Here is a 14945-nt window from a genome sequence, read left to right as displayed (position 1 = left end):
AAGAGAAGAAGAGGAGGAGGAGGAGGAGGAAGGCGACATGAGGAACATAACTTCATCAAGACTTCTAAAAAAATGTGCTCTGAAAAACAGAGGATGGAAAGATAAGACAAACCCCACAGAATTTTTAAACAAACCGTTCTGCGTGTTCAAACCTTCAAACTCATTAGTCCCTCATAACTCAAGCTGTAAGAGATAAATCCAGCACTTCATAAATCCCGCCCTGGTCACAGTGTCCGTCTGTCTGTCTGTCTTTATCGGTGTGCTGGCCGGTAGCTGTGGCTCGATAACGGCCTGTTCTGTTTGCTGACACACTCAAAGGAGCCAGCTCTCACTTTAAAGTGGCCCCTGGATTTAGAGAGCAAAGTCCGCGGCCTACATCTGAACCCGGGCAGGAGAGGGACGGCTTCGGGATGTCATAGGAAGAATGTCCACATCGCTTAAAGCTTTTGTATTCAGACATTTTCCTCCATTCCACAAATCTGTGACAAGTCCAGATACTGGTACCCCTTATGTATAAAGAGTACCAGTAATTTATCCCACGACGTTCCCCAGCTTTTGACCAGCACCGGTCCGGAGGGATAGGCAATCTAAACGGCTGATTAGCAACTCCAAGTCATCAGAGGACTCCTATGAAGGCCTGAATTTTAACTTTTGCACCCAATTCCTGTTTATAAAAATCACTGAAGTCCTGGAGAACGAGCCATTTAAATGGACCATTGAAACCCTTATAGCGTTCCCAGTACAACTTCTGATACACTGTATTAGCAAACTAAACAGGCAGAGGCAAAATAAAAAAAGGAGATTAAACTACAAGTGTTTCTACTGGTATTATTTTGTCTCACTGTTGCCTTTAATAAACAACACCGTCCACTGAATCCTAAAGTTATTCTGTCTGCTGATTTTAGAGTTTTTCTCTGATGAGCAGTTTGTGTTTGACCATCTTTTCGTCTTGCCCAGCCTTCACCCTTTTTTTTTTTTTGTTTTTGGGCATTGGCCTGTTGTCAGCACTGAGATTTGTCCCACTTCGACTTATACGCACATTTAGTGCAAACCGACATTTAGATGTACACGTCACTTGAACAGTCTTTTGTGCAACAGGGGGAATAGGATAAACAAATCTGGTGTTGTAAATAACAGAATAAAGAGCTTTAAGTTGCACCGTATGGGGCCTATTGGGTTGAACTTACTGGCAGGAAGAGTGAAAAAAGTTCTTGCAGGAACTGGAAGCATCTCATTAAAGACATTCCCAGCATATACTGTTTATAAACAGGCTCTTGTTCATCGCTGGTGATGGATGGATGTGTCCTGCTGTTGACTCCCCCTCTGACAAGCTTTCTGCCACTGTTTCACCACAAACACACACATTACTGTGGAGCTGATACTGTAGGTTTCAGCATCACCTCCTCGCTGGGTGGGCCGTCGCCGTTTTCAGGGTGTGCGATTTCACGGAGGAGGGAACGCGCGCGTGTGTGTGTTCATGTGTTAGGAGGGAGAACGGAGCGGCAGAAGGGTCAGCGTGATCCTAATGAAGAAAAACTGCCAGGCTGTCAGGAGCAGGTCAAGGTCACGCAGAGGAGCCGAACACAAACCCATGCCACACTTTTCAGATTCTTATGTGTAAGATTTTCTGAAAAATCATTTCCTTTTCGCTTCATAGACATGTTCCGCATTGTCGCTGTCTAATGAAAACCAAATAAAGTTGCATTAAAATGTGTGATAGTGACAAAATGTGGAAAGTTCAAGAGGAATAAAACTTTAAATGCATCAGAGGAGGGAAAACGAGTTCAGTACTTCAGTAACTTCAGTAACGAGTCATACACAATGGAGAAAACATCGTCTTCATTTTGTTTATTTCTTTACAGTACACAGACCGACTAGATGTTTATCATTTCCAATATAAAACCAACGTTCACATCAAAATGTGCAAAACCAGACAATAAAATGTGCAAATTAAAGAGGCAAAAAAAAATAGTTTTGAGACAGTTTTAAAACTCAAGAAGTGCAATCAAAACTGGTCATGCATCTTCACAAAAACATCGAGTAAAAACCTGAGACTACAAGGAAAATATGAACGGTCTGCATAAAAGAGCTACCATCAACATTTCTGACCTGTTTTTGCTGCAGGTTAAGGGGGAGCAGATGTAAATACAAAGTAAAGTCTTAAAAGGACAATACCAGACAGTGGAGTTATTCTGACACATTGAACCACCACAGACAGGGTTGAATGTGGTGGATCAGAAACTTTACAGCACCGTAGTTTCAGAGAAAACATCTGTGGAAATGGTCTAGTCTGCCAAATACAAATGGACATTTACAGGATGCTTGACGTTACGACTCAAAGCTCCATGTCCGACGTCTGAAACCCAAACATTAAAAGGCAGATAAATTTAGAATTTTTATCTGTACTTCCATTGCGGCAATAAAAAAAAAGTCCCATCTGTAAACATTAATCAGGACAAACATTCAATAAATAAAAACTAAAACTTGACAGATTACAGTTTGCGTGTGTTGACCCAGAGAGTTTGATTGGAGATCCTGGAGCTTCTTCTACGTCCGTCGGTTCAGCTCGGGATCAGGGGCGCCGTCTCATCAGTTCCCAGGTTCATGTTCTGAACCGGAGCCTTACGGTAGATCAAGAACTGTACTGAGATCTGAGCAGCAAGGTTAAGGAAATAAATGAAAGATAATTTAGTCTGGAAATTGTGATATCAGGTTCGATCCTGCTGTGTCATGTCTAACAATGTACACAACATAATGGCTACAAGTCCAGCTAACTAATTTTAAAACCAGGCATTAATCAATGCTTTACTACAATCTACCTGCAACGCATGTGGCTCTAGTGTCAGCGTAACGTCCTGACTGAATGAAAATCATTAGAACCGATTTATGTCACGTTAACGAAGAACAGCTGAAAAGTTACCGGGGTCATCAACGTAGCGATTTCGCTCCAACTCCTCCCCTCGTAATTTCTATATTCTTTGCACAAAATGTTTTATAAACATTAATGTTGTTTCCACATATCATCTCCAATGTCCGCTGGACTTCAGGTTGCGCCGTGTCAGCTGTTTGGGATTCCCCTCGGTAATTTCCCCTCAGAAAGTGCGGAGCAGAATCCGGCTTTCTGATTGGCTACCATAACACACCACACACTACAGGATGATCGGTTACGAAATCACAAGAGACAATCTTAGAACAATCAAAGTTCTAAGATTGTCATAAGGGGAAAATGTAGGTGTGAACTATTGCATCAGGTAGTCGATGTTCCATCTTCTCTATTTAAATCTAATGATTACTGAAGGGCAATATGGTAAACAGACTTTATAATCTGAACTCTTTTGGTTGAATGCAGTATTTATTTACACTTTGGTGTTTTTATTCATGTACATTTTTGTTAATGGAGACTGAGAATCCATTTTATTTTTATTTTTGGTTGTTTTATTTATTTTGTTTATAAGTTCCAGTGTTAAATGTTCTTTTTAAAATAATATGCATCTATCTTTGGCAGGAAATCACATGAATTATTATGTCATTTCCATTAAATCAGTGTAAAAAGGTCTTCAAACAATACTATCGTCTATCGCAATAGTTTTTGAGACAATTAATCGCCCAGCAAAATTTGCTATTGTGACAGGCTTAAGTACAGTTTAATATTACTGATATTAGAATGGATATAAAGATCTAAAAAGCTTATCAAACCAACTTGTTGCACAGATCAGTGTTTAACTCAATTGGTGGATCCACTCAGAACTAATCTATGTGCTTCATGTGGGCGCATTAGTAGTTGCATGCTGAAAAATCTTTTTCCACTCATTAAAATGTTGCTAATTTTGGGCAAAGTCTGCAGCCTCATCTGATAAACACTAATAGTGAAGGTTTGCAGCAATGCAGCCACCAGGGGGCGCTGAGGTAAGCCCTTACTCCCTTTTCCCATAGATCTGGGGATCCAGTGTATTCACTACTGAATACATTGTTTCAAACAACCAGAGGATGTAGAACAGAAACTGACAGCCATCATCTCTACATCTCTGCATTGTGCAGCAGTGTCTCTCTGTTTTCTCTGTGGAAGGATACGACGAGGTCCAGGGTGAGCGTTCCGAGGCTGCCGATGAGCCAGGGGAGGTGGTGGACCAGGTAGCTTTTCTCGCCCTGGCCCGGCTCAGGGTTCTTCAGTAAGACACTCAGGCCGTAGGTGGTGTTCCCCAAGATGACGAGAGCAAACAAGAAGTAAGACACTCCCTCCGTCGACTTCCTCTTAAACTGCGACGAGAAACGAGACGACCGCAAGGGAAGTGAATCATCTGGACGAGGGATGTGGAACGTTTTCATTTTCTACCTCACTTACACAGAGTTCCTCAGTAATGTGTTGTACACAGAAGATGCACCATGTTCTTTGGAAGACGTGCTTATCAGTACTTCAATGTAAAGAAAACAGTTCAGACCCCAATTGGTCTCTATGCCTTCCCGCTTTGATCCTTCTAGTTTACTAAAAAAATTAACTTTTCTAAGCAAATGTACTTGAACTATGGCCAATGGCAGCGCTCAGCGCTCTGCAAGCTGCTCCTTTGACCTTCCACAACGGTTCCTAATAGCACCGACCAAAAATGATAGAGAACAACTTACTTTTTAAAAATAGATATAATAATAAAAGCAGGTTTTAGCTATTTTCTGTTTTCTTCTCCATAGAATAATTACGTTTACTTTCCACAGCAGAATGGCATTAACATTACCTGTCCTTTTTATTTACATCTATATTTCCATTTCTGAGGCTGGAAACTACGTGCAAACATCAACGTCACATATTAAGCTTCTGAACACGTTTTATGTTTTTCTTCGTACTAAAATCTAAAAACAGGGATAAAAATATTACTATTTTAAAACAACAGATTTTCTGCGGGAGGTAACAAAAATTTTAGGACGTCTTTTTATCAAACGGTCAGGTAATATTTGCGGCAAAGGGGTGAAAATGGTAAACGCCATTAACACTCCTTAAACATTTCTGCAAACCTGCTGGTCATACTCACATTTGTGTGCATTTGTGGGAGTCTAGAGCAGAGGTAGAGGACTGATGACACCGACCCAATGGAGAAACCAACTATCTCTTTAGTGGTAAAAGCCTGGGGAAAAGAGGGGTAGATTTAACGTTACCAATAACCAAAAAACAGCCAGACAAAACGAGCTGACTTCATTTAGATGAGTAGACTGTCACAGGTCTGACCTGAATAGAGCTAGCGTCAGCGGTGGAGAGCAAAGAGCGGCTCCTGAACCCAGAGAGGATCATTTCAGGTTCGGGGTCGACCCCAGGGCAGTGGGCCAGACCAGCAGTGAGGCCCAGAACGCAGGAAATGCCCACGACGTTCAGAACTGTTCTCCCTGGTGAAGATGTGAAAGCAGAGGTCGACACAAGAACAGAAAACTGAAGCAGGTACCAAAAACATTATATTAGAGTAACGTTGGCACATAAGTATTTACAATTTAATTATTATAGCTCTACAAAATGGCTCACTGGGACAACATCAATGTATTAATATTATATAATATAATATTATATAATACTATCATAATATATAATAGTATTAATATTGATGTAGTTTATTTCCATCCCTATAAATACTAGTTCTTAATATTGACCCAGTTTTATTTATCGGACCGTTATTATCAGTATATTGATAAATGACTACAACTGTCCAACACCAATGTTAGAACCAATATTTTGCTAATTATTATTGTGCATAAACAGTGTATTATTGCTATTTAGTATATTTTATCTATGGCTGCAGGTTTTGTGAGCAGCCTCAGGGTTTCCATGTCAAAACTCGTACTTTGGTGTTAAATACGGTCCAAACGAACTAGACCGTATTTAAGAATAGACAATAAGGTAAAAATAAAACTTTAATTGACAAAAAATAAAAATACTCACTGTGAACCACTTTGTGTCTCATTTTGTAGTACATGTACATGGCGAGCATCAGCAGGTCAGCCAACACATAATAAATCGCTGTGTAGGTCTATGTGACGAGGATGAACAGAGACACACGTCTCAGGTGAACAAAAAACTAAGATTCCTATGAGCTCAGATGCTTCAAGCTGACTAAAACAACTAATTAATACAAGAATATTCTATAACAATGTGATTTCAGGTATAAGAGTGCAATATATGGTCCTTTATTAGCATTCTGGTAGACTTGTTTTTATTATTTTAAAGGCAAAAATCATAAAAGATTTTTGTTTTAATCATAAATACTGAACATTTGATTCAGTATTAACTTGAAATAAGATATTTAAGTTGTTTATGTAAAAAAGATAAATAAAATAATATTAATTACCTGAAGTGGAAGCTGGTCAGCCAGAAAGGAGCCAATCAGATTGCAGGAATCGCCTCCCAACCACAGCAGCAGAAACCAAACTGACAGGGCACTGTCCATATTCCCCTTTTTACAGGAACTATAGTACTGACTGTAACCAGACAGAGAGCAGAATGAACCTCACATGACAATTAAACAAACTACAAAACTGACTAAAAGAGCAAACCCTTACGGAAGAGAGGACACCATGAAGCAGACGATGGACAGGAGGCCCAGGCAGACGCTGGCCATGTCCCTCCCATCCTGGGCGCATTCCCCCAGGCCTTCCCAAACCCACCGGGAGCCATTCGGACACAACGAGGTGAAGTTTCCTGAATCTGTCCATCCGGACGAGCTCTGGGTGAAGACGGTGCCTTTCCACATAATCTGCTGGTCAAGAGGCACGTCTGTTAGTGAAAACTAGAATATAAGTTTCAATTGTAGAAATGCACCAATTAAATAACCAGATAGAGGAACAGCCTAAACCTTAGTTAGTTCTGATGGGTGAGTCGCAGATCAAATATGGAAAAACCTTTGAATTTTCCCGCCTCCTTTATTCATGAAATGCTTCTAAAACAATAACATAGTAATAATAATAAGACAATCACCTTTAGCAGGCCAGTCATGCTTAAAAACTACTCAAAACAGTTCTTCAAAAAAGAAAGGAACAACATTGCTCCACCATGATGACAACGACTCATAGCCTTTTGTCTTGAACATTGCACTGACATTGTGTCACCAGGTGTGGCACAACCACTTATTAATTTTAGGTGGTAATTACATTGTGCAGGATTGGTTCTGATCGCTGTTTATGCAATTAACAATAAAGTAATTTCTTCATTTTAGGCTAAATTCAAAGCTACTGCCCCTATCAAAGAACATAAATTGCATGTTTTCTTTTTTAAAATGTTAAAGTGTTTTAAAAAACAAGAAGAAAAACCAGAAAGGCAAGAGATAAAAAGCAAAACAAAACTAAAAAAAAAATCAAGAATTTGAATAGGCCAGAAAAAGTTTGTTTCCTTGATGCATTTCTGTCAATGTTGTAAATTAAGTCTTCATAAAAAAACATTTCTAAAGAAATATTCAAGTAAAATTCAGAAATAAACCACCAGACCTCAATGTGTCGCAACAATATAAGCAAGACTGACGCTGTCCTTTAAAGGAAACCAAAGTAAACAAATTGTTTGTGTCGGCATTATGGCTCAAATGTGAAATTCTCAGGGCCTCAACTTATTCTGATAAAAAAACACGAGCAACAAAATCACATCAACAGAAAAACATTGGTAACGCATTGGGACGAGGAAAATAAATGTAGAAAACAGAACGTGGAAAAGTTACCAGTAAAGGTTACAAATCTATAAAGATCGATATCAATATCACGCTGTCTGGTAGCTATTGCAGAGATTAGCAACAAAAGCTATCTGCTCTACCTCCCATATGTGACCGTATTGGTTCAACTTTCCGCCAACAATGTGAACATGAATAATATCTGGTGTTTGTCTTGCCTGTGAGGCCGCTGACATGCTAGTGGACTCGTTTCGACGCACCAAATCGTCGATCCGGAGGTTGGGAACATACCGTAGAAGAACACAATAAACAACAGCGACGGTGTTCTATCTCCCCACTGATTGGCTGATTTTAAAAACATATCCGCAAACGTAGTTGTGAGTGTATGTGACTATATATGGCAGGCCGTTTTAACATAAATTCGGTTCCGTCTGACTATCCGTAATTACCTTCCTGAAAATGCATCTTGACTAGACAAAACTGCACGTTGACTATCTGGAATGGTAATTTAAGATATTTGCATTTACATTCAGACTAGTAAGAATAATTATTCAAGATATCTTCAATTACATTTTTCCGAGTCAAAATTACTTTCAAGATATCTCAAATGACGTCATTAGATCTGTCATTTAAGATATTTTGAACATAATTGTACGTATAATTATATACATATATATATATATATATATATATATATATATATATTTATATATATATATATATATATATATATATATATATATATATATATATATATATATATATATATATATATATATATATATATATATACGTATTAATACGTATAATTATACGTATATATATATATATATATATATATATATATATATACATATATATATATATATATATATATAAATGACAGATCTAATGACATCATTTGATGTCATTATATACATATATATATATATATATATATATATATATATATACGTATATAATTATACGTATAATTATACGTATATATATATATACGTTTATATATAAATATAAATGTTATTTATATATTTATTTCAGGGTTAAAGAGTTAACTGCCCCAACCAGACCCAATAAAGGTTTTGTGTCTAAATTATTTGTTATATTAAAGACACATCATATTTTAATTTATTGAATAAGACTGTCTCATGTAAGTTTTGTCTTTATTCTTAGCACTAGAAAACAAAAGGCCTCCAGTGACTGTGGGGTCATCAGCACTCTAACCTCTCCTCTGCATCCCCACCAACTTGCAACACAAAGTTACTCCCTTAGCCTAGAAACTTCTTTTGCTGAAGTGTCAAAAAAAAAATCGGGGCACCAGGAGAAAAACTTTGATTCCAATCCAATCATCAATCCATTCATCCAATTGATAATTGTTACCGTCCCTCATCCTGAGCAGTAAAGTAGAGAGGAGCAACTCCCTTTTAACAGTGAGTGAGACACAGAGGTCAAATCAAAGACACCAATTAGCCGAATTACTTTTTTTCCTGAAGGTAGGACAAACCGGAGCACCCGGAGAAAACCTACACATTTAGTTTAAAGATTGATTTTAAAGAGTGTGTCCATTTAAAGAACGTCTCCAACAGTTGGTGAACGAGAGACAAAGGTAAAATTAAAAAAGACCAATTAACCGAATCACTTTTTTTCCCGAAGGTAGGACAAACCGGAGCTCCCGGAGAAAACCTATGGCTTTAGTTTTGTTGAGGTTGGTTCAAGTTCTTGAGTTCATCTCATTGCGGCGCTCTGCCTGGTTTCCCACCATCTTTTCTCTGCTCAGTTTTCAGAGATCGTTTCCTTCCTGCTGATGTTGACGACACTTCAGGTTTTTTTGTACCAGGAGGCGTTGGCTTGAGCTGATTCATCTTTTCTTCAGTCATGAGCTTGTCCTCTTTAAAATTTGGTACCAACTTGCCCTCACCTAGAGGCAGAGTTTGATAACGGATTGACCTTTTGTCAATCGGTGGAAGAAAGATGACTTTGTTATCGGTTTGCCTCTCTGCTTTGATTTGACTTGCAGGACTTTCGACAGCAACATCAGTTTTATCTTCTTTGATTTTAGATTGAGTCAAATCGTCATATTCCTTCTTCAAATGTTCGTAAGCCTTCTTCAAATCATCGTATTTAATCTGTAAATCCTCCTCTTTCATTTTCGCCATGTAATAATTGTCTTTCAGTTTGTGCATTTTTTCAACGAGTTTGTCAGTGTATTCTCTGTCCCTCTGTTTGTTTTCCATCAGTGTCTCCACCTGACCATTTAGGGCTTTAATTTCTTCCTTCAGCTTCCTCCAGTCAGATTCTGGGTGGGCAAAACATTTCTTTTCAGTCATGTTCAGGGCTGCTACCTGCCGTTGCAAGGCTGAGAGCTCAGCGTTGCTCTCAGCCTGCTTCTTCAAGAGATTAGTCTTCTCACCTTCCATTTTCTTCAGATGGTTGATCAATCTCTTCCGTTTCATCTTTTCTTCTATTAGGATTGGTTCACAGATCTGCAGCCCCACTTGAAACTCTTTCTTAGTTGTAAAAATGATGTCCTCTTTTTTAGGTTTGGGAAGATTCTTCAAAATGTCTTTCTTTTCCTTTTCTTCCCTTTCCAGCTTTCTTTCCAGCTCATCTGTTTTCCCCTCCAGCCGTGTGCACCGATCTTTATGGTGTGAAACCTCCTTTTTCAAAATACCGATGTCATCTAACTTTCTGGACAGCTCAAACTCCAGTCTCCTGATCTCATCTTCTCGCTGATCGATTATCTTTAAGTCGGCTTCGCTCCGATACTCCACTGCATCCTTCTCCACCAAAATCTTCCGAAGCTCCAGTCTTGATTTCCTCTCCAGGTTTTCTAAAGAGGTTTCCTGCTCCATGACTCTCTTGTGATATTTTTGATTTTCCAACCTCAACTTATTTCTGTGGGATCTTTGGTTCTCGATCTCTCGTTTCAACATCGGTATTGTCTGATTTTCCAGGTTTTTGATGTGTCTGCGAGACTTGGTTAGCTTTACGGTGAGTGAATCCATATTCTTCTTTAGATGCCCAATTTCCTCCTGAGCTTCATTCAGCTGTTTTTCCAAAGCATCCTCCCGTCTCAGCATCGCACCGATATCTTTCATGCGTTGCAACCAATCCAGAACCACCACGACCAATTCATCTTTACTCAACCGAAGAGCTTCTTCTTCGTTTAGAGTGAAGGTTGTAACTCCTGACATTTTGACTGTCCTAGCGATGTATTAGAAAAGCGACCAAAAACTGTAATGCTAACTCCAACGTGTCCAAGCTGCTACTTGACTTCTGACCGTTTGATTCAGATGCTGGATATTCAAGGCGTCTGTCTCTTATGACATCATCATGGACAGAAGCCTCGTCACTCATGACATCAAAACACTTTGACATCATCACATGACATTAATGGAATAATGTCATGTGTGCTGTGTTGCCAGGCAACAGCAAAGCCAGCTCACTTTCCACCATATTCCTGGGAGGCTTACTGTGTGTAACAGGTGGCACCATTAGGTGGCGCTCCCTCTAAACCTGAGCCTCCATAAAAGCTGGGAGGGTGGGGGCCAAGGGTCAATTTCCTGTGTGTGTGACCAGGTGTGTGTTGGACCCACGCTGTTTGCTGGCTGTGGCAGGTTTGGAGGAAAACTGTTTTAAATTGATCCTCTTAATAAGTTTGTCCTGATGTTTCCATACAGGGCCGCATTATTATTAACGTTCCCATGGCAGCGTTACCTGGGCATGTGGTTGTTTGACGCCGCAGGTTGGCTTATACATTTGTCTCTTTTAATCAGATTGAATTTTATGTTTTTGTTTCCTATATTGCTTTTATTTGGCAGGGCTGCACCAGATCTACTAGACCAAGTTTGACGTTAGAGTGCTGGTTTATGTTTTTAATGTGTTTTAGATTGACTTGAATAAAGGGATTTCATAATAAGCTTTAGTAAGTGTTGTATTTTTGTTTTTACAGTTTTATCAAGTCAAAATTATAATTTGGTATCTGAATTAAGAATTAAGGGGAAGCCCCTTTGTGCTGTCCAAACAGTTGCCTGCAGAATTTATGTTTCCTGCACAAAATTATCTGTAAATGCCACAGAGTAGGAAGAGCTCAACGTTGGATATGTATGGAGTGAAAATAGTCTCAAAATACCTGTGCATGTGAAATACTGGGTTTGTAGCTCATGTAGGCATCTTTGTGTGCAACTTTGGATAGTTTTATCTGTGAAACCTGATTTTCAAACCGATAAAAGAAAATTTGTGCGTAACTCCGGGGAATTGTAAACGTGGTCACAAATATGAAGAAATTACGAATGCAAAATAAAAGTAGACCCACACAATTACAATTTCTACAAACGTTAAATTTCTACACACAAATTTTTAAAATACACTTCAAAAACCTTCTCCTAAGCCTGTAATTTTCCATATTAAGAGTAGACTGAACAGAATACATATTAAAGATATCAGTAATGTCATTCTGACTAATCAGAATGTTAATTTAAGATATCTTAAACAGAAAACCTGTGTAATTCAAGATATTTCTAATTTAGTTTTGTCTAGGCATTATTTGCTTTCAATATATCTATAATTAAGTTTTCACTAGTCAGAACTACATATCTCCTATGCAAAATTAAATTTAAGATATCTATCATTTAAATTTCGCTATTCAAAACTACATTCAATATATCTTGAATTATGTTGTCATTCAAGATATCTTTAATTAGAATTATTAATTCTAATTAAAGATATTAGAATTAAAGATATCGATTTGAGTCAAAACTAAAATCGAGATATCTTGAATTTGCTTTATGACCAGTCATAATTTTAGCTGTAGGTATCTGAAATGCACATTTCAGAGAGTCAGTAATTCGTTGTAGATATCTTGAATTGAAGTCTCCCTACAACTCAATGGTAAATCTTTCAGATTTATTTCGACTAGTCAGAATGTAATTAGAGATATCTTAAATAACTAAAACTAATCATGAAAGAATTTGAGATATCTGGAATGTAAGGGCGGCAAAACTGAATGTATGTTAAAAAGGCTTGCCATACATAGAACGCGGATTTGGTTGGGCAACTCTGAGCAAAGCTCCAAACTACAGTAAGGAAAGGAAAAAAACGCCACATAGTATACATTTGTCAGCACATATAACCATCCTCATTAACCCACATTAATTCTGCAACTAGTTCTAAGCCGACATGAACCATTTTCCCTCGAACATTCCTTATTAAATGACAAACCTCGCCAAAGGTTAGAGCCACGTTCGTATTTTCCATATGTTTCGACAAAATGTCCCCTCTATCATGACCCGTCACGTAAATTACATCGACAGTTGTGTGTATTATAATCTATTAAGCAGTGTAGCCCTCAAAACTGGAAAAGAGAACCAAGTTGCGTTGAATCAGAAATGTAAACATTTTAAGGTATAACTATTTATAAAAATCCCATGTGAACAGAGGAAAGAGACTACCTACCTGGAAGGCTATTAAAGTCCGAAGCTGAATCTAAAATACAAACCGGTCTTCTTCTACTTGTTATTTTGTAGGTTTATTTAGTGCTGCTCAGGTATCAGCTGACCCGCCGTCAGACTGACGACTCAGCACCAAGTTCACTTAAGTCAGCACCTTTTTTTTTAAAAGGTTTTCTGAAATCACGTGCTTGGTTCCGACCTTAACCCGTCAACCCTCAAAGAACAAAAGCCGAACATCGTCCCCCATAAATCTAACAGATGCAAAAACGATCTTCTTATCAAATACTGAAACGGCACAAACACGACCGTTCCGTAAAAGACGAATGTGAGAAAGTCAGGAGAATGTTCTGCTAAAGGACTTAAATCATCTCTTGCAGTGAAGAAAATAAGTGGCAACAAAAACACAACTGTAAATATTTCTGAAAACAATCTTTTACCTTTTTTTTTTTTTTTTTTTTTTTAACATATTACAACTACAAAATGTATTTTATTCGGATTAGTCGTATCCTCCACAAGTTTAACCAAATCCCAACAATGACAAGAAAAAAAGCCATTGTTGAAAGAAATCCTATTTGAAGTTTACCACAACCCAAATAGAGAGACAGAAAATGTGGAAGGCGAGGTGATCTAGTCAGATGAGGTAAAAAATTTGACGGTCTGCATAAGTTTGACAAATTTCCAGAAAACTGCAAACCAGCTGAAACACAGAGTTCCTTTAAATCTAGACTAAAAACTCTTAAGAGTTACTTTTGAGACCTAATCATGGAACATTAATCAATAATCTGATGTGCAAAATGCTGACTGTGCTCTACAACTTTGTAACTTTGTGTTATGACGTAAAGCACTTTGAAACGCCTTGTTGCTGAAAGGTGCTATAGAAATTTAATGTGATTTTAATTTTAACACGGCTTAGTGAACACACACCATACACACGATTCAACCTGGTGGTGTCAGCATTATGCTTTTCCACCTTGCGGGAACATGGACGGTGTTCAATTGATGAAAGAACAGAGCTACTACAGAATCATTTAGCTTCAAAGCATAATTGTGTATTAGAGGTCCAAAATCCAGACTTTAGAGAATCAATTGCAGCATGTGAAGGCTTTCACAAATTCTTTTTGTTTAAGAGGTATTAATACTTCAGCAAACCACTGTACATAACAGCATCTATAACCAAAAACTCCAAAATTAGAGCAAAGGGATTTAAGTTTATAGTGAATCTCATGTACGGTGGCTCATAAAGGACAGCTGAATGTAAAAACAGACGTAATGCTGGCAAGTTTCTCATAACTGTAGTTGAATTTGTTAACCCGTCTGAGTGTGGCTAAAACAATTAATTGTTTTGATTCGTTAATTGAAATAGTCAATTTAATAGTCGATTAATCATTAGCTAGAGTAAACAGATTCAAAGTCATCTGCTGGAAAAAAAAAGAAGCAGTAATTAAGTCAAAACTGTAGAAAATATGTATACATTTTATTATAAAGATAAAAACATGCTTTAACCAAAACTCACGTGGTTTAGTTTCAGCTTCACCTGTTCACATTCTCTGTTATTGCGTTTTAGGCAGTAGTTTTTAAGTTTCCTGATTAAAAATCGAATTGAGTTGTTTCTTTGCATTGTTTAATAAATTTCTAGTACTGCATACATTTTTTTTTAATCCAAATAAACATCAGAATAATTGATTACTGATATAATCATGTGTTGCACTTCTTCTTTTGAGCCGCCACACTCTTTTTGTTTTTTAGCATCGCCGCAGTAAACTGGATTGTTTGAACAAATATTGCCATTTATCTTCCGGATGGTTTTGTTGCACCTGCAGTAGTTAAACTTAAGGAAACGACAACCTGCTGTACAAATGTTTTCCTCTGG

General features: G+C 37.8%; 2 protein-coding genes across 10 annotated transcripts; both read right to left on the bottom strand.

Annotated features, from left to right (window-relative positions):
* Positions 1-1831: 1831 nt before the first annotated feature.
* On the bottom strand, positions 1832-13216 carry slc66a1 (solute carrier family 66 member 1). Of its 9 annotated transcripts, none has more exons than XM_044132679.1 (8): positions 13080-13216; positions 6535-6728; positions 6324-6453; positions 5918-6005; positions 5216-5370; positions 5022-5114; positions 4072-4257; positions 1832-2651 (listed from the first exon to the last, which is right to left on the bottom strand). In XM_044132679.1, the coding sequence occupies exons 2-8, from the start codon at positions 6723-6725 to the stop codon at positions 2562-2564; spliced, it is 933 nt and encodes a 310-aa protein (XP_043988614.1). In that variant the 5' UTR covers positions 6726-6728; positions 13080-13216; the 3' UTR covers positions 1832-2561. The 9 variants fall into 9 exon arrangements, with proteins under 9 accessions (XP_043988614.1, XP_043988622.1, XP_043988560.1 ...); XM_044132687.1 differs by having other exon boundaries at positions 6535-6731; positions 13080-13203; XM_044132625.1 differs by lacking the exon at positions 13080-13216 and adding an exon at positions 7772-8164 and having other exon boundaries at positions 6535-6731.
* LOC122840320 (myosin-10-like) lies at positions 6828-11299 on the bottom strand. Its single transcript, XM_044132612.1, has 2 exons — positions 9290-11299; positions 6828-6911 (listed from the first exon to the last, which is right to left on the bottom strand). Exon 1 carries the CDS (start codon positions 10817-10819, stop codon positions 9356-9358), a length of 1464 nt encoding a protein of 487 aa, XP_043988547.1. The 5' UTR covers positions 10820-11299; the 3' UTR covers positions 6828-6911; positions 9290-9355.
* Positions 13217-14945: the final 1729 nt, after the last annotated feature.

Source organism: Gambusia affinis, linkage group LG01 (genome assembly GCF_019740435.1).
Source record: "Gambusia affinis linkage group LG01, SWU_Gaff_1.0, whole genome shotgun sequence".
NCBI lineage: Eukaryota > Metazoa > Chordata > Actinopteri > Cyprinodontiformes > Poeciliidae > Gambusia > Gambusia affinis.
This window is presented reverse-complemented; position numbering and strand designations above follow the sequence as displayed.

What these genes read in the sequence shown, in the direction of transcription:
- slc66a1 (XM_044132625.1), bottom strand. Translation starts at nt 7,864, where the DNA reads ATGTCAGCGGCCTCACAGGCAAGACAAACACCAGATATTATTCATGTT. An exon ending in CTGACCAGCTTCCACTTCAG is followed by an intron (nt 6,006 to 6,323) that starts GTAATTAATATT and finishes CTCGTCACATAG; the next exon opens with ACCTACACAGCGATTTATTA. An exon ending in CTGACGCTAGCTCTATTCAG is followed by an intron (nt 5,115 to 5,215) that starts GTCAGACCTGTG and finishes TCTTTTCCCCAG; the next exon opens with GCTTTTACCACTAAAGAGAT.
- LOC122840320 (XM_044132612.1), bottom strand. Translation starts at nt 10,819, where the DNA reads ATGTCAGGAGTTACAACCTTCACTCTAAACGAAGAAGAAGCTCTTCGG.